Below are 19,839 nucleotides of genomic sequence, written 5' to 3'. Positions count from 1 at the left end.
GTGCTGACCACCTCGCCACTGTGCCACACCTCAGTATTCACAAAGTTTATTTTGAGCAGGTTAAGGGGAGGGAAAGGTACGGGATGGGATGAGAGGGGTCGGGGGGGAGGGATAAAGGAAGATACAGAGACCGATGGTAGTCCTCTGATGTTTGGCTGGAGGAACCCATGGAGTGAGAGTCAGGGTTGGGGGTGTTACGTTAAGGAAGAGCTCTAATCCATGGAGTTCACCTTGCCTCCTAGATGCAAAGTCTGACGGAAGTCCACGATTTCGTACACACTCAACACTGTAACTGTCCCTTATGCTCATCCGTTGACTCTAATTGATGACTGCATTGACGAGATTGGTCCTGCAACATATATCTCCAAGCTTGATTTGCTAAAAGGGTATTGGCAGATTCCATAAGCGCCACATGCTTCTGAGATTTCTGCTTTTGTGACCCCTGACAGCTTTCTTCAGTACACGGTCATGCTGTTCAGTATGTGTAATGCTCCTACAACTTTTCAGAGGCTTGTAAATAAGGTATTGGGTGGAGGGGGGGGCATATCTGGATGACATGGTGATATACTCTGGTGACTGGTGTAGTCACATATCTACACTGAGAGGAGTTTGTAAACGTCTTGCAGCTGCATCCCTAACCCTCCGTCTTGCCAAGTTTGGAAAAGCTACTGTGCTTTATCTTGGTCAGAAGGTTGGTCGAGGATAAGTGCGTCCTGCAGATGCAAAGTTCATAGTGATTTCAACATTTCCTGTACCCAGAGAGAGCTGGGACGTTTCCTTGAAATGGCTGGATACTATCGCCGGTTCTGCAAAAACTTTTCCTCGGTAGCAGCACAACTGACTGCCTTGACTAGTCCCACTAAACCCTTCATTTAGTCTAGTGAGTGTCAACAATCTTTTCAAAACCTTGAAGGTCTTCTGTTCAGTACTCCCGTCCTGTCTGCCCCAGATTTCTCATTGCCTTTTGAGCTGGAAGTTGACGCCAGCGGCGTTGGGGCTTGAGCTGTCCTTCTGCAAGTCCTTCTCCCCCCTTCCCTAGTTCTTGCAAAGAGATTGTAAAGGAGAAGAAAGAACAGAGCAGGTTGGAGGGGGGTAGAGAACTGAGCCAAACGGGTGATTGATCATCCCGTGAGTTACTTTTCCAGCAAGTGCAATGAGCATCAACTGAAATACTCCACCACTGAGAAGGAAGTGCTTGCACTGTTGTTCGCCCAGCAACATTTCAAGGTCTACCTGGGATCAAGTGTCAAACCCATAAAGGTTTTCACTGACCCCCTTGTATTTCTCTCTAGAGTGTATTACCACAACCAACGTCTTATACGCTGGTGTCTCATTGTTTAAGACTACCATCTGGAAATCTGTCACAAAAAGGGATCGGACAATGTTCTTGCTGATGCTTTGTCACGTGCTGTATAGTTGTATATGAAAGTATAGTGCCAAACATTTTGTTTGGACGTGTAAGGGTGTTGATGTTAGGTGGCATTCAGGGGCAATGTATTTCTTTTGTTCCCGTCCCCACCTCCCATTTTTTCAGCTGATTCTACACCTGGGAAGTCTGACGGGGCCTGCTTACCACCACAGGGCCTACATTAAAAGGGATCCAGCTACAGGCTCCTCAGTCTCTACTTCCCTCATCTCTTGACTTGATGCTCCACATGATCCAGTCTCTGCTCCCTGCTTGCTGTTCTGTTCGACTGTTCTTTTGATTTCTGTTGAGACGAAGTAAGAATGTGTTCAGTTAACCACGTTTGGATGACTTGAGTGTGACCAGTCAGATGTTAGGATGACTTGTCTGTCTGCGGGGAGACAGGAGCAGGACAGAGCAGCTTCTGATGACCGATCATAATCTGCACCAACAGATAAAGAACAAAATTATTCTTGATATTAGTAGTAATAATAATAATAATAATAATAATAACACTTTATTTGTAGTTTCACAGAGAAGGAATAATACCAGAGTTGGTCACTGTAACACTGTTAGACATTCAAAACAACAATAAAACCAAGAAAAAAAATAGATTAATAGAAACGATGAAAGCTTTAGAGCTCACAAGAGGAGAGGGTGGATCTAAAAGTTTAGTTGTGGCTGTGCGGGTGGGACTCGATTAAAAAAAATTAATCTAATTAATTAGAGGCTTTGTAACTAATTAATCTCAATTAATCACATTTTAATCTCCTAACAATATTTGACCCAAAAAGCAACATTTTTTAATTTAAATGGATTTGAGTGGACGACTGAATCAAATAATAGACACAGACTGTCATGTTTTCTGTCTGTCATGTTTTCTGTCATGTCTTCCATTCCTGGGTTCAAAGTCATGGTTTAGTTTCTTCTGGTTCTGTTTCCTGTATTTTGTTAAGTTCTTGGTTTTTTCATAGTCATGGTTAGTGTTTAGTTTTTCTGTTTCCTGTTTTATTTTGTTAAGTTCTGGATTTCCTGTTCGTGTTACTCCATGTCTTTTTTTCCTTTTGATTAACTCATCAGTTTCACCTTGTCTTGTTGATTTGCATCACCTGTGTCTAGGCACCCCTCTGTTCCTCGTGTGTACACTCCTGATCAAAATTTTAAGACCAGTTGAAAAATTGCAAGAATTTACATTTTGCACTGTTGGATCTTAAGAAGGTTCTAAGTGGTGCTTCAAAATGCAAAAAGAAGAAGTGGGAGTGAGACAAGAAAAAAATTTGAGTAAGCAATTTATTGCAAACAACCATTAAACTGAAATAGGCTGTTCTTCAGCTGATCAAAAGTTTAAGACCACATCTCAAAAAAAAACCCTAAACCCTATTTATATAATTTTATTCGGGATTATTATTAATTACTCTGTTCTCCCTGTGTCTGCATGGGTTCTCTCCGGGTACTCCAGCTTCCTCCCACCATCCAAAGACATGCTTGTTAGGTTTATTTTTGATAATAAATGGGCCGTAGGTGTGCGTGTGAATGGTTGTCTGTCTCTCTGTGTTAGTCCTGCGATGGACTGTAGATCCGTCCAGGGTGTACCCCGCCTCTCGCCCATTGATAGCTGGGATAGGCTCCGGTCCCCCCATGACCCTTCACAAGACAACTGGCTACAGAAGATGAAGATGAATTTGAATTACTCATATACAGTTTAAATTCATTTTAAATTAATTAAGTTGGCCAGAAAATTAACGAGTGAACAGACAGAAATCCATAAAGGGCCTCGATCTACACCTTGATGTGGAATAGCATCTAGAAAACCTTTTACTTTGGTTTCATATGCAGATGTTGCTTTAAAGACTAGTGTTAAATTTGTATCAACTTGGTCGTATCAATAAGAGTTTCACTGTGACTCTGTGAAATCAACCTGTGGATTTCCCTCAACACACCAGTATGGGACTATGAAGTTTTGCTTGATTTGTCCATTACCTGAGACAAAACAGGAAGTCACACACGGGTCACCTGAGGTCAGAGGTTTTGTCATCAGAATGTTGGTGGCTGTTCATCACCGGGTTCTGTGATGCCATAAGGTTCCATTCTAGAACTCCTCCAGGAATCTGCAGCAGAACACAGAGATCTCCCTCACAAACAGCCCACTACAACCCACGCACAGCGGTCGAGAGGCAGGAGAGTGAAGGTCTCAAACCCAAGAGCGATTGACAAGATGACTGACAACAGATCAGTGTACAACGAGCTCCGTCTGGGGCGCCAGTTTTGCGACGCCATGATCAGAGTGGACGGCGTTGAGTTTCACACACACAAGATCATCATGTGTGAGTGCAGCCCGTACTTCAGGTGAGATGGTTGTTGAGCGTTATTGATGCTGCTGATTTTGTACTCTTTAAATGAGGGCTTAAAACACTTGAGGCGTGCTTAGGAGTTACAGAACAAGCCATATGAATATGTTTTAACAAAGTTGATTCATGGAGAAACAGGTATTTTGTTGTACATTAAACAGATACGGCAGATTTTCCACCAAAAAAAGTTTGGACTCACAATGCAATGACTTTCAATAGAAAAAAATTACCAGGACAACAAACCAAACATTGAAATTTGTGGTTTTCATCAAAAGATTTCGAAAATCGGAAGAAATCTGTGCATTCAAAACGGTTAGAGGTCAATTCTGTGCAATACTCAGCAGCATCAATACATTATTTTCTTCTGCATTTCACTGCGGCTTCGTCGCTTTGTTCTGAAAAGGCCAACAGGGACTTTAAATCTTTGAGGGTGGCACACTTAATTTTGAATCCTTTGTTTTCTTTCCTTCTTGTCTCACAGAGCTCTCTTTACCCACTGGTCCAACCCAGACTGTCAGGTCTTCGACATCTTCAGTGTGTCACCTGACATAATGAGGCTCATCGTTGAATACGCCTACACAGGCTTCATTCCTGTGACGTCAGACAATGTAAAGGAGCTGTTTATAGCTGCAGACCACCTAAGTATAGTGGGCATCGTGCAAGTGTGCACCGAGCTCTTGGAGAAGCAAATGGACCCGCAGAACTGCCTCAGCATCTGGAAGTTCACAGAAATGTACTACTGGCCAAAACTGAACCGCAAGGCCTTGTTCTGCACGCTGCATCACTTTGAGGAGATTGTCGCCAACTCAGAGGAGTTCCTGTTGCTCTCTGCTCAGGAGCTTGCAACAATCATTGAGAATGACCAGCTCAATGTGAAGCAGGAGAAGACGGTGTACGAAGCCGTCGTTCACTGGATCGCCTTTGCACCTGAGGAACGTAAACGATATGCTGCTCTGCTTTTATTCAATGTAAGTGAAAAAACAACTGCTGAGATGCCACTTTGATATGCTTTTGACTTTAACCAATGCTTACATTTTGGTCAGGCTTTTGACAGTTGTATCCCAATGTGTCTCTGCAGGTCAGGCTGGCGTTGATGAGTCCAGAGTACATCAATAACGATGTGATTACCAACAAAGTGGTGATGGCATGCGAAGACTGTCAAGTGATTATCCTCAGGGCCTTGGAGGCCATGGCTGACCTCCAGACAATGGACACCTCCGGGTCTGTTTTCTGCAACCCTTTGGCCCGTCCACGGCTGCCCTCTGCTATCCTGTTGGCTGTTGGAGGCTGGGGCGACGGCAGACCCACCAACAGCATCGAGGCGTACGATGTCAATGCTAAGAGCTGGCTCAGCCTGACTAACAATGGGATTCCCCGCGCCTACCATGGCGTCGCTTTCCTCGATGGATCACTTTACTGTGTCGGTGGCTTTGATGGCGTAGAGTATTTCAACGCGGTGCACAGGTTTGAGTTGAGCACACAGACCTGGCACGAGGTGGGACCGATGCATTTGCGCCGCTGCTACGTCAGTGTGACTGTGATGGACGGGTGCATATACGCCATAGGAGGTTCTGACGGACTCAACAGACTCAAAACTGGAGAGCGCTATGATCCCAGAACCAACCAGTGGACTTTAATTGCACCCATGCATGAGGAGAGGAGTGACGGCAATTGCACAGTCCTCCATGACAAGGTGGGTGGTGCTAGTTTGACTTGTTGAGCATTGGCCTTTATCTAAAGACAAATTAAACTGAATCACTACAATTCAAGGCAAGAAAAATATTGTTCTAAAGCCCTGTTTGCTGTAACTGGTTTTATCTCCAAAAGAGTACGAATAAGTCTAAAAAACACATCTGTACCAGATATTAGGTTAATGTTTTTTTCTTGAAAACTTCATCAAAAGTTTCTCATCTTACTTTTCCCTCCAGTTGTACATTTGTGGCGGCTTCAATGGGATTGAGTGCCTGTCTACAGCTGAGTGCTACGATCCAAAGACTAACCAGTGGACGCTGATCACCTCCATGGCTGAGAGGCGCAGTGGTGTTGGGGTCATCGCCTACGCAGACTACGTCTTTGCAGTAAGCACACCGAACACGCAGACGCACAGATCCATGAAAAGAAAGCTGATATCAGAGGCTTCCAAAAGAGACAAGAATCAAATTAGATTGTTAGACAACACTGACTTTTCATTATGAATCTAATCGTGTGAGAGTTCCCTACATCCCCAAAAGCTTTTATATTGAAATCAGTAATGTATAGGGAGTTGAAACCAATGGTCAATGTGTTAGTGCATCTATTAATCAACAGTCAGACCATTAATGGTCAGCAGCTTTAACAAATCACTTCCAGAAATCTGCATTAGTCAACTTGAGGAAGTTTTGAGGTCTATAATGCCAAATCAATCTATTAAGACTACACATTCTGCTCAAAGCCCCTTTATTAACTAAAAAGCAATCATGTTTGTATTTCACTATTTTTCATGTAGGTTGGTGGTTACAATGGAACCGTCCGTCTGCGCTCTGTTGAGGCCTACAACCCTTACACCAACACCTGGCAAGCTTTGCCCCCCATGCTGGGTCCCCGCAGTAACTTCGGCCTCTCAGTGATCGATGACCGCCTGTTTGCTGTAGGGGGCTTCAACGGCTTCTCCACCACCTTTCACGTCGAGTGCTTCGACGCCAAAACCGGTGCCTGGTCCTGCGTCTGCAACATGGGGATGCCCCGCAGCGCACTGAGCTGCTGCGTGGTGAGCGGCCTCGACAACATGGCTAACTACGCTGCCCCGCGCAATTCCGCACAATTCTCCAGTGAGGAGGAATTGGAGTCGTGAAGGCCCCGCCCGACGACATCCTGTTCCATCTTAGAAATAAATGTCTTTGTGCATCAAACTACAGATGTGTTATTGTTGCTCGAGAGATAGCACAAACTTTCTGTTTGAGCGATAGACTGACAGCTTTACAGTTTGTTACGTACTGATCTTTGATCACCTTTTTGACCCTTTTCTTAAAGAGTCACAAAAAAGAGATCAAGTACAGACCAACACACAAAGTCTGACTTTGACAGTAGCACGAATCCTCACCACTCTGTTTAATGAACTAAAACAACAAAAGCTGCACTGCAGTTAATGTGAATTACTGCCAATAAATATGTAAGAAATGGGTTGTGCTTGCCATTTTTGACAGGGGCAGTGGAGGCTGCGGCCCAACTATTCAGCCTCATCAAATTAGACACTATACACAGTTATGTCCTGTGAAAAAGTTCTATAAATGAGTTCATCATATAGGAGATTTTGCCCTTTTCTGCTGTATCATAAAATGTCATTTTGTCATATTTACATCAATGTTTACATTTAGTTTGGTTTTATTAAATTAGAAGCAGGAGTTCCAGATTAGATGTCAATGATTTCTAGGGAGCAAGAGGCGCAGAGTGTCTTATTTAAACCCTTTCATGTAGGGTGTTTGCTTGTATTGGCCAGCTATCTTTGACGTGTGTGGTGTCGTAATGCCAACAATTAAGGAGCTCTCTACAAGGAGGAAAAAAAGCTGGAGGATATCTTTGAGTTTGACAAGTTATATAAAAACTTGACCTTAAATCAATAAGTTCATTATAAGGAATGAGGTGTCCTAGATTTCAAAAGAATGTGCCCAGAACTGCCTGCTCAACAAGTTCAATCCAAGAGCAAGTGTTGGTCTGCAGTCTGATCAGGTGGATCTTATTTGTGTCGTAATTTTAGCTTCAGTTTTTACTACTTGCTTTATTTCGGAGCATGTACCCTTAACATTTCTTATGAATATAGAAACATAGAGTTTTCATGAACTGCTTCAGCTAATAATGACTTTATTATTTATTAAACTGAAAAATATACACCAAATGTTTTTTCATGAAGCTTCATGTGATGCGATAGTCCAGAGGGTTGTGTGATCTCTTTTCAGTCTGCAGGTTGTAAATTACATCAAATAACACCAAGTAAAAAGATTTTTCCAGCAGTATATTTATTGACAGTTGGCAAAATGTTTTCCACAGAGACAAACTCTCCTAAAACAATCGCTTTACTCACAGTTTAGCAGGTTTTCTTTATTTCACAGTTTTTTCTTAATTGTCAGAAAGTTTTTTCTTTTAAATCTCACTAAATCTGAATAAATACAAAATAATTTTAAATTAAATAACTGTCAATAATGATATTTTAGTTAGTCTTTTGTTAGCCGCCTATCCACTATGCATAATTATTGTTTTTTTTTTTTAACAAAAAGTTTGTCTTTGAGACACTAGTGCAACAAGCAGGTTAAAGAATTAAGCCCAACACCTCAAAGTCAAAGCAGCTCTGTAGCATGTAGCTACTGTTATTCAGTTAAACTACAATAACAACAACTAATCTGCTGATGCTACTGGACTCCGTGCTGGTTCATTGTTTCACATCAACACTGATGAAACTCTTGACGTTCCTCAGTTTGTCGCTATCGAAGTTAACCAGGAGCACGCTCTGGCCAGCACTGCTGGGGGTGAACGCGACGCTGGCTTTGGCTTCTTGTTCGGGGCCCACAGCTCCGATCCTGCAAGATTCACAAAAGGTACACAATGAGCAAAAAATGATAACAATAATAATAATCAGTCTGCTTTCTGTTTGTGTCTATTCTCATGCATGCTACAAAAGTAAAAAGTTCCAGTCGACGTCTGTTTAATAAGGTGACAAAAGTAGAAAAACAAGCACAGAATCCTGCTCATAACGACTAACATTACATACTTTGCTGTTATGGGCTTTCCAGCAGTGAGGCCGACTCCCTCTATGGTGAAGCTGCAGTCATGGAGCTGCTCTGGTACAGGGTTCAACATGCTCAGCTCTGCCGTCACAGGCTGGTTCACCGTGGCTTCTCCCACCAGCTGCAGAGAGGGGAACAAGGTACAAAAGTTATGTCATGCATGATTTAGATGATCATATTATTCCTAATTAACCTGTTCACTTTGATAGCAACTTACCAAATAAAAAATGTCAGATTTTGTTGAGTCCAAACATACTCTGATCTGTAATGTTGGCCACCTGACTTCTAACATTTAAGAAGAGAAAGAGACGGCACGCTTCAGCTGCAGAAACTCAGCAGGTTTCATTTCAGCCATTAGGTAGTGTTTTTTTAAATGTCACTTGTAGAAATGAACCATTTATATTTGTAACTCCGGTGTAGTAGGGTTAGAGTTATAGAGAATAAACATTCGTGAACACCTCAAGAGAAAACACTGAGTTTTAAGTGGAATAAAACAGATTATTCATCATTATCCACATTACCAACTCTAACTGCTGTGAATAACGTGGCTCAGAGGAGGGACAAAATGTAGAGACCACATGTGTTTCTTTAAAATCAAATGTATTGATGAAACTTTATAAAAACTACTTATAAAACTGTAGCCAAAAGCCTTAATACCGTGCAAAGTTTGAGAATATGTAAGCCTGTATGTGCCCGCAACAACCACAACCCACGAACGACAGAGCGACTAAGACTGCAATCAGGGAAAACAAGCGACTCCCAAGATCCTAGCAGCCCCCCTAAACCGGAAGCAGACCCGGAGGCCCAAGGGGTGTCACATGGCATATTTACTACATATGCACTATGGATCCTTGCCTTTTTTATTTTTTATTTTTTTGCTTGAATACACTTCTTTCAGCTTTCTGTCCATACTTACATTGATCTGTATTTTTGGCTCATCCAGGACAATGGTCTTCTCAGCCTTGCGGTAATCGTTGGTCTCCTTGTTGATGGTGATGAATGTCAGCTGGATCAGCCTGTCGGGTGTGATGACCTTCGCATAGCGGCTGTACAGCACTTGGACCGGCAGCCGCTTTTCTGTAAAACACACGTTCTTCATGTCATTTCAGTCCTTTTTTTTTTTTTGTGAGATCGTAAAAATTAAGATTAAAACGGCTACTATTCAGATACAGATCGGAGCTAACCTTCTCCAGGCTGCACCTCCACCGTGTCCGAAAGATATCCACACATCTCTCCCGGCTTTCCGTTGTAGCTCACCGCTCTGACGAAGAAGAGGACTTCGCACCTCTCTGCACGCGTTAAATTGTTGGTGAGGATGGCGAGCACCTCAAAGTTTGAGCCCATGATCATGTTGTCAGTCAGCTTGATCTTAAATGAGAATAATGAGGTGATTTTTACCACTTGATCTATGGACTGCATTATACAATACACATTTTAAACATTTATCTACACAAAAGGCAAGAAAACTGTCCCCTTTTACATGGTTATGTATTGTTTCCCTTATTTGTCTATTAGTTTTTCTTTCTTTCAGGATCTCTGCAGTGACCTGTTGTTGTCTGCATGTTCAGATATGTTAAACACAGATATTATTTACAGTATTTGCACTGCTTTCCATTTACTGCATTACTGAAAAGTAAAAAACCTTGAGACGCAGCCCCGGCTCTTCTCCTCGCTGTTCTAGCTTGTTGTGGTGCAGGGCCTTCTCATACACCTGCCTCTCCTCCTTTGACCCTGAAAATGATCAGATAAGTCTTTTTACACTAAAGCTGTTACAGCCATGTGACTCGCAACTGCAGGAAACAAATGCATTTTTTTGTTTGGGGATAAAGATTTTGTTGTATGTCTGCAGAAAAATAGAGCTGCAACGGCTAAAACCTGTCACAACGAAGCAAAACTTCAGTGAATACTGCTTCAACCGTCACAACCCACGGTGCTTTTTGACACCATTGATGCTATTCTTAATGCCCCACAACCTGTTTGCACTGAAACATCTCCTGAAATGTGCAATAACTTCCTGAACTTTTTTATTGATACTGCAGGGGCTCTCATCTCAGCTCCAGCATCTGATCCCTCTGACCCCCCGTCCCTTGCACTGCTGTGTTTGATAAGTCTGGTTTTAAAACATTACATAGCACAGAGTCTGCTTTATTAAGAGTTTTTAATGACATCCTCCTGGCCAATGACTCTGGAGACTTTGCTATTGTTGTCCTGCTGGACCTGACAGCAGCTTTTGACACTGTGGACCACAACATCTTAGTGGCTCGGTTACAACACCTAGTGGGCATTTGTGGTAGTGCTCTAGATTGGATCAAGTCTTATCTGGCAGACAGGACTATGCGCGTCAGCCTTGGTGGTTCTGAGTCCTGCTCGGCTCCGCTGTCATATGGGGTTCCACAGGGTTCAATTTTAGGGCCCCTGCTTTTTTCACTGTATCTGCTGCCTCTGGGGTCCATCCTAAGAAAGCATGGCATTTCTTTTCATTGTTATGCTGATGATAGTCAGATATATATACCTCTAAAGAAGAAGGATGCCTTATCGCTCAAGCCACTCCTATTGTGTCGTGAAGACATTAAAGACTGGATGTCCTTAAACTTTTTAAATTTCAATGAAAATAAAACAGAAGTGATGGTGTTTGGTCCTAGTGGGATCGGTGAACCTTATCCTGTTGATTTGGGCCCCTTGTCTCCCTATGTGAAGCCAGTAGTCTCAAATTTGGGCTTCAAGATGGACAGTGATTTTAAATTGGATCGGCAAATTGGTGCAGTGTTTAAGACCAGCTTTTTTCACCTTAGGCGGTTGGCAAAAGTTAAGCCCTTCTTTTCACATCAGCACTTTGAGACAGTAATCCATGCCTTCATCACATCCCGGCTGGATAACTGTAACGCACTTTATTTAGGGGTTAGCCAGTCATCCCTCGCACGTCTCCAATTGGTCCAAAATGCGGCTGCCCGCCTCCTAACTGGAGGACGTAAGAGGGCGCACATAACTCCCATTCTGGCCTCCCTCCACTGGCTGCCTGTGCACTTTAGAGTTCTTTTTAAGATTCTTTTATTTGCTTTTAAATCTTTAAATGGTCTCGCTCCACCTGACCACTCTGAGCTTCTTCATCCTTACACTTCTGCTCGGTGTCTCAGGTCAGCTGATCAGCTGCTCCTAGAGGTGCCAAGGTCTAAACGGAAGCTCAGAGGGGACAGAGCTTTCTCTGTTGCTGCGCCCAAATTGTGGAATGACCTACCACTCCATATCAGACAAGCCCCCTCACTGTCCATTTTTAAAACTTGTCTTAAAACCCATCTTTATTCCTTGGCCTTTGACCCAGCATAAGACCCTGCTTTTTCTGCTTTTGTTAGGTGCTTTAATTGTTTTTAGTGTTTTTAGTGTTTTATTGTTTTTAGTGTCTTAGTGTTTTTACCATTTTATTGTTTTTTAATAGTTTGCCTCACCAATGTACAGCACTTTGTTTCAGCTGTGGTTGTTTTTAAAGTGCTTTATAAATAAAGTTGAGTTGAGTTGAGTTGAGTTTAAAGTTCTAACTGGAATCCTGTTAGATAGGCTTTAGGTTTGGAGTTGTCTGTCAGTGCACGGGTGACTGCTGCACCTTCTGGATACTTGTACTGATGTGTGATGTCGTGTCTCTTGTCTGAGCCCACAGCTTTGGTGCTGATGCAACGTCCGACCGCCGTGGTCGAGCCACTGAACTTTACGACCTCTCCATTTGACAGCTGCAGCTTGTCCTCAACATCTGCATTAACCTGAGCACATACACAAAATGTCATGAGAATACAATGCTCAAAAAGACCTTAAAGTGTAAACTCCTAACTTGTACGATGAAAATAAAAACACTGCAGTCTGAAGATAGCAGAAACAGAAACTATGAGCATGTTTTATGTTTTTATTTTTATTTAGAGCAAGTCTTTGAGCAAAAACTCACCTCGGCAAAAATAAAGGGTGCATCATACTTCTTGGTCAGCTCTCCTTCCTTGATGGCGATCAGTGACGCCGGTCCACAACAGTAAACACCTGAACAGAATCACATATCCAGAAAATTAGTGAGAAGTCAATACAAACACTTAATGGTACACATATTAAAATTAATGATAAAATGATCAGCTATAGGTACAGTAATGTCTGTGTCAATATATACAAGTACAAGTAACAGCACTGAAGCAGCAAGATTACACAGAACAGCCACAACATTAAAAGAAGTTGATAACATTGACCATGTTGCGACAATTCAATGTTCTGCTGGGAAACTTCTGAACCTGGTATTCATTCATGTGAATGTTACTTAGACATGTAGCACCCACCTAGACCAGACCAGACACCCCCACAGCCCCACCCCATAGCAATGACACTCCTTGATGGCAGCAGCCATCCCCAGCAGGAAGCAGCCTGACACAGGCACATGCACAAAAAGGAACAACTCAGAAAAAAACATGAAGAACAGCACAAGGTGTTGACCTGGCCTCCGAATTCACTAGATCCCAAACTGATCAACCCATAGGACCCAAAGGCCCCCACTAACAACACTGTGTTGCCAGACACCACAGGACACCCTCAGAAGGCCCATGTCCATTCTCTGATGAGTCACGACTGTTTTGGAGGCACAAGGGAGACCTACGCAATATTAGGAAGGAAGTGGTCATAATATTATACCTGATCAGTGTATTTATCGTATGCAACAAATTAAATGAAACTGAAACTAACCACTATGGTCACATCGTGACACAGATGTTCGGCAGTTTTGGTGGAACTGCAGCTAGAGTAGATTTATCTAGATTATCTAAATCACCTTCACTGGTCTCCTGTGGGGTTGGATCGCTAGCTTGCCACCCATCAAACTTGTCCTCCAAGTCTGGACGAGTCATCCAGCTATCCACCCAAACATGGAAGTTCCTGTAAAATTGTGTAAAAAAAAAAAAGAAAAAAAAAGAAAAAAGAAAAAAGAGGATTGTGACATTGACCTTGCTTCAAACTGTAAAATAATGAATGTTTATTCTATCTGATAGGATAAATGGACATTCGCCTGGGAGAGAATACAGAGAAGAAAGAGTGTCAGTATTTATGTAAGAAATTAACACAAACCACTCACCATATTGAATCGTCAGAGATTTTTTCACCTTTATTATTGTACACGTTTTCAATCACCAGGTTGGCATCGGTATCGTGAGCTGATCCAAAGTTGGTAACCGTTCGGCACGGGATGCCCAGAGCACGGGACACTGAAGAAAGGAGGAAAGGCACACTGCATCACTCCAACATCCAAAAACACATAGATAGAGGCAGAGATAAAGTATGAAGACATAAGTAGAATACCAAACATGGCAAACAGGTCAGAAAGACCCGAGTTAGGGTATGACATCAATTAACAAACACATCAAATACTTGTCTAAATCCACAGATTATCAAACTCCACTGCACGCTGTGCTCCAACCTGTGCATGCCACAGCAGCGAAGACCCAGCACTGGCCAAAGCGGACAGGACCGCTGTCTGCCCACTGACGCAGGATGTCCCCGCTGCCGATCCACGTCCCTGGATGAACCCCACCTGAATAATCGTGCCACTGCCCAACGATTACACCTCTGTCGTCATTACTGTTGATCTGCGGGCACAGCCAGAGGGAGGGGGGGCACGTGAACAAGAGAGAGAGAGAGAGAGAGAGAGAGAAAGTACAGACAGACAGAAGCAGGACCATAATCAACAGGTGGAGTGCACATTTTAAACCAATGGCCACAAAGTTTCTCCCAAACGTTAGAAACTGATAAATACAAATCAGACCCGGTGTTTGACACATGACTGGAAATGTTGTCTTTGGTTAGTAAGGATAAAAACCTGTTGGCTCTGAAAGATAAGAAACTCAAAAGGAAGGATGTGGTCTTGAAGTAAATAATTGAAATGAGGCGCAGACAAAAAAGATGTAGGACATCACAAGAACATAAGCGCTGATTCAGGCACTTAGTCACGTAGACAACAGTTTTGCTCAGCGTTCATGCAGATGTGTACCAAACCACAGCCTCCACAATGAAAAACCACTGATGAAGATGAGATTTAGTGCAGGGCTGTTGTATTAGTATGCATTCACTTTCACTGGTGTACCTAATGACCTGGTAAATGAGTGTAGCTATACAGGCTAGTGTATGGTCTTGCCATGGTTATCACACTGTCTGAAAATATCCCTGATTTATTGGACAATGACAGCTACTGAGGGATGATGCCCAATAGAAATAGCCGTGGATTTCCCTTCTAGCTGTTTCGTAACGCGGTAAGAATAACGTGCTGACAGACACTATTTAGTTTTTAAAATCCTCTTGCATTGACTGAGCAGGCTGCTTTCTCTCTTGCTGCTTTGTATCACAAAGGTCGCCATGGGGGAGAATGAGAAGTTTATAAAGGAGGAGAAGGGCTGCCTTGTGTAGGTTTTCTGGTGCACCATGGAGACGTGTTTTTTTTCCCCCTTGATAACAAAAGTAGACATACCATGGCACTCAGTACCCTGGTCACATAGATGGGATTTCTCCTGGCAGAGCAGTCCTCATCGGCATTGGCCACAAATTTTGGGTTTTTATCGAGGATCATCAGGCAGACATCCAGTATTCGTGGTTCAAACTGCAGACCAACAAGAGGAGAGTGTGGAGAAAACCCATATCTGCACACACCAGCAGATTCTAACGCTCAACACCGACAGCCCATGACATTTTATGTACCTGTCCAAAGTTCCAGGGTGTCCCAGAGATCCTTTTGAATGTCCCTCTGTAGACTTGCCCGTGTTGCGATAAAACATACTCCTGCCTCTCTGTCTCACTGGGCATGTAAACAGCATCTCCTGTAAACAGGGGCGCACAGTCAGGAAAGGAAAACCAAGAAATAGTTTGAAATAAATGTTGGCCCCCAGACGGCCAACCATAAACCCCTTAAACCCATGAAGGAAAAAAACAACCTCTACCCCCCCCCCCCCCAGGGGCCCCCTTCTAGCTACAGATGTCACTAATGTGGCCTGCCTGTGTTCACTAAGTTTGGACATTACTTAATGGAACTGGATAAGATAAGATAAGATATTTATTTATCCCTGTAGGGACATTAAGGTGTTACAGCAGCAGGGAACAACGGTGCAAAAATACAAGATAAGAAGAGAAACTATATAAATGTAAATGTACTAAGGTACAAAAAATATTTACATCAGGTTTAAGTAGCGAAAAAAACAACTAAGTGATAAAGAGGCTGAATATACATAATCAGAAAATAAACATTCATGAATATCATGAGTAAAGACAAACTCCAGTAGGAGTTGCACCAAGTACTGCACCACAGTGACATGAGGTAATGACAGGGATGAGTTGGTATATACAGATGTATTATGTTCTTTGTGTGTCCAGGAAAAGAAGCTCAGCAGCAGTGCTAAGAAATTCTGATGTTAAAGAGTCTGACTGCAGCAGGGACAAAAGACGTCCGGAAGCACCATGGGTGCAGCAGTCTCTGGCTGAAGGAGCTACCTAAAGTCCCAACTGTCTCATACAAGGGGGTGAGAGGGGTTGTTCTTGAAGTAATCCATTGTCTTGGCTTCTTGTGAGATTTGTCTGTGTGGTCAATGTTTGTTTAACTCATGTCTTTTAAGTTTTGAAATGGCGGTGCCTTTGATACAAGGCTCTATAAACATGATTAAACCACGGTATTACAACGTCCGCAAAAATATTGGACGGGAATTTTAGAAGTCGTTTCCCTACCAGGAGTGAATCTCAAAGTGTCTGTTTTTGGTGGATCAAATATTGAATTTCCTCTTCTCTAAGCCGCCTAAATAAAATGAATGTTAAACTTCTGGCAAGATGTCAATTGAATCTGTCTGAAGTTTAAATAAACTTTAAAACTTTCCATTAGTCGTCAAGATGAGAAATCTAAGTAGAAACTAAAACATTAGTGCTCTCAACTTAAAATGGAGGCTGATATAAATTTAGTTAAATTAATCTTAACCTGGAAAGGTGAACTGAAATAGTGAGGAACTGTGAATTAATTTGACAAGATAAAGATAAATGAGTTCAGTTCGATGGATAATGTAACCTAATAAGTTGTATTAACTCAAGAAATTATCATTAGTTATAACTTTTGAGTTGAAACAGAGATTTTCTTCAGGTTGAGTTTACTCACATTTTTAAGGCAGCAGGTGAACTTTCCTTTCTAAGGATAGCCACTGCTTGTTTTATAATAAGAGCACACCACTGCATAAATGTAAACACAAGACAATTTGCATTTAAAGCTTCAATAGCTCATGGTAAATCAGTGGGAGATAACTTCATGTACTCACTGGGGCACCAAGCATTGAAAAGCAGGGTGAACTGTCCCAAATCGATCTTCTTCCCCTCTTGGTGCGCAGTCAGAGAATAGACCCCAATGGGAGCATTAGGGGAGGAAGTGATAGAAACCTGCACTGTATTTCCTGAGGGATCTTTAGTGGCAGATGCACTCCATTCAGTCTCCACCGTGGTGTCACGTAGACCGAATGAAACCTTCGTGCCTGATTCTTCCCTGGGTACCGGACCTGGGGAGGGACAAGGACGGGTGTAGAGGCGTCAATACAAAATCACAAACATGTGAAAAACTGCAGCAAGCATTCAGACTGTACCAGTCTCAACGATGAATGTGAAGCTGGTTTCACCCAGCTTGAACTCTTTGCCACCGGGCGTCAGGTGTAAAATAATGCTGAAGGGCTGTCCCCTCCTCACGATCAAACGCTCCTCTCCAAACAGCTCGGTGTGATGACTCCTGTTGTTGTTCTTAATGTCCAGATCACAGCTCTTAATGCCCAAGGCTGTCCAAAGACAGATAGACACGTCAGGTGAAAAAAAAAATATGTGCAACAGTTTGGACTTTATTTAAACTTGATCACTTGTTTAAAGTTCCTTCACATTGGATAAATCACAGGAAATCATGAGTCACAGATTCCCTAACGCAGATTGTGTGTTACTCAAAGTTCCAGATCTGAGATATCTAATGTCATCCACCATTCCTGCTCATCACATTTCACTCACGGCTCTAATCTGATACTTCTTCAAAATAGTCTGACTCTGTGCAGGCAGCCTGCTCCCTCAGCTGTAGATTACACGGTCAACAAGCAAAGCCCTACGTTACAGTATGAGGCAGACACACAATTTCTTCTTCTTTACCTTGTCCCATGTCTGCAATGAAGTTCTTGTGCCTCAACTTCTGTGTGGAAAGGGACACTTGAGCTGCAGCATGTGCTCATTGGCCAAATGCTCTGCAGTGTAACAGCCCAGGGCGGGTATTTGTAGCATGTGAAACTTGATCGGGGCGCCCCCATCTGTCAGGTCTTCACAACCCCCGTAAACTGTAAGGACAGAGCGAGATAAAACACTGCTTCCTTCCTTTTTTTTTTTTGTTAATTCAGGCTTGACTGTGAAAGATTTCTGCTGAAAAGACATTGTGAGCTCAAATAGTGTTAAACTGTGTTAAAGTGTTTGTGTCAAATAATATAAGCAGTTACGCTGGAAATTGCGCTGTTGAAGTGACTCACAACACTCTGGTCTTTCAGTGGGTTTAATTCAGCATCTACGCACTGTACGGGCTCAGAGCACAGACGTAGTGCAAAGCAATGCAGGTGGCAAACAAGTAAAGAATGCACGGAGTCTGCATTGTTTTATGCATAGGCTTATCATTGAATGCCTTTTCCAGTCATCTGCGCAGCAGCAAGCCACTGTGATGAGTCACTTTACAGAGAATATATAGGCTACTGTTATAAGGGTCACAGGACTGAGAACTGAAACAAATTATGTGTAAATCTAAAAATAAAACCAACAACAAACTTTTTTCTTTCCATAAATCATTTATTGCATATATTACAGATTGATACAACGCAAACAAAATGGTAAATTACATTCTACATACTCCTTTGAACTTGAAGGCAGGAAAATACGCGCTAAGGTCAGCATGAGGACAATCGTTCAGTTTACCGTAAGTTTTCTGGAGGAAGTAGGTGTCAGGGCCGTGAAACAGCAACTTCTGAATAATATGCTGAACAGAAGAGACTGAAATGTGTTCAGTGAAGGTCAGAAAAACTAAAACATACAATAAAAAAAAAAAAAGTAGAGTGGAGTTTGCAGCAGATATAGAAGTTGTAAATAAGCCTAAAACAATTGTGTTTTTTTTAAGTGTCTGCAGAATAAGGAGCATCATTGTGGTTTGTTGCCACATTGTCATATGACTGCAATCGGTACAGTCAAAAAAAAAGCTATAAATACGCCGTAGATGCTGTCTTAGTATGTTGCAACAGCTCAGTGACAAAGGAAAGTGAAATAAGACTGACGGACATAAAAATGAAGAAATAAAGGATGACAGGATTGAGAACTAAAACACAACCACCAAATTATGTGTAAATCTGAAAATGAAACCAACCATTTGTTCCAATGAACTATTTATTGCATCGTGTCATGAAACTGCAAACTGACTGTGCAGTTTTTTTTCCTGTCTGGTTTGCAGATAAATTAAACCAACAATTTCAAAATATGCTGAACAGAAAAGACTGAAATGTGTTCAGTAAAGGTCAACAATGCACACAAACTAAAGTTGTAAATAAGACAATTATGTTTTTCGCTAGGGCGGCACAGTGGCAGGGTGGTTAGCACTGATGCCTCACAGCGAGAAGGTCCCGGGTTTGATTCCATGGGCCGACTGGGGCCTTTCTGTGTGGAGTTTCCATGTTCTCCCTGTGTCTGTGTGGGTTCTCTCTAGGTACTCCAGCTTCCTCCCACCGTCCAAAGACATGCACATTAGGTTAATTGGTGATTCTAAATTGATGAAGATGAATGAATGAATGTTTTTCACTAACAAGACCACACCTCAGTATGTACAAAGTTTATTTTGAGCAGGTTAAGGGGAGGGAAAGGTAGGGGATGGGATTAGAGGGGTAGGAGATGGGATAAAGGAAGATACAGAGACCGATGGTAGTCCTCTGATGTTCGGCTGGAGTGAGAGTCAGGGTTGGGGGTGTTACGTTAAGGAAGAGCTCTAGTCCATGGAGTTCACCTTGCCTCCTAGATGCAAAGTCTGATGACATGGTGATATACTCTGGTGACTGGTCTAGTCACATACCTACACTGAGAGGAGTTTGTAAACGTCTTGCAGCTGCATCCCTAACCCTCTGTCTTGCCAAGTTTGGAAAAGCTACTGTGCTTTATCTTGGTCAGCAGGTTGGTCAAGGATAAGTGCGTCCTGCAGATGCAAAGTTCATAGTGATTTCACCATTTCCTGTACCCAGAGAGAGCTGCGTCGTTTCCCTGAAATGGCTAGATACTATCGCCGGTTCTGCAAAAACTTTTCCTC

General features: G+C 42.5%; 2 protein-coding genes across 2 annotated transcripts; one reads left to right on the top strand and one right to left on the bottom strand.

The window, feature by feature from the left end:
* Nucleotides 1–3,389: 3,389 nt before the first annotated feature.
* LOC311493772 (kelch-like protein 10) lies at nucleotides 3,390–7,335 on the top strand. Its single transcript, XM_084552552.1, has 5 exons — nucleotides 3,390–3,751; nucleotides 4,235–4,721; nucleotides 4,808–5,446; nucleotides 5,682–5,831; nucleotides 6,239–7,335. Exons 1-5 carry the CDS (start codon nucleotides 3,621–3,623, stop codon nucleotides 6,581–6,583), a joined length of 1,752 nt encoding a protein of 583 aa, XP_084408678.1. The 5' UTR covers nucleotides 3,390–3,620; the 3' UTR covers nucleotides 6,584–7,335.
* An 820-nt stretch (nucleotides 7,336–8,155) lies between these two features.
* LOC311493771 (protein-glutamine gamma-glutamyltransferase 2-like) lies at nucleotides 8,156–17,683 on the bottom strand (the record flags this gene model as incomplete). Its single annotated transcript, XM_084552551.1, has 15 exons — nucleotides 17,667–17,683; nucleotides 17,126–17,311; nucleotides 16,808–17,041; nucleotides 15,216–15,334; nucleotides 14,989–15,117; nucleotides 13,945–14,113; nucleotides 13,603–13,732; nucleotides 13,303–13,406; nucleotides 12,442–12,530; nucleotides 12,109–12,262; nucleotides 10,153–10,241; nucleotides 9,695–9,878; nucleotides 9,427–9,587; nucleotides 8,495–8,631; nucleotides 8,156–8,303 (listed from the first exon to the last, which is right to left on the bottom strand). Exons 1-15 carry the CDS (start codon nucleotides 17,674–17,676, stop codon nucleotides 8,156–8,158), a joined length of 2,043 nt encoding a protein of 680 aa, XP_084408677.1. The 5' UTR covers nucleotides 17,677–17,683.
* Nucleotides 17,684–19,839: the final 2,156 nt, after the last annotated feature.

The sequence above is a fragment of the Chelon labrosus genome, assembly GCF_963514085.1.
Source record: "Chelon labrosus genome assembly, chromosome: 10".
Lineage (NCBI taxonomy): Eukaryota > Metazoa > Chordata > Actinopteri > Mugiliformes > Mugilidae > Chelon > Chelon labrosus.
This window is presented reverse-complemented; position numbering and strand designations above follow the sequence as displayed.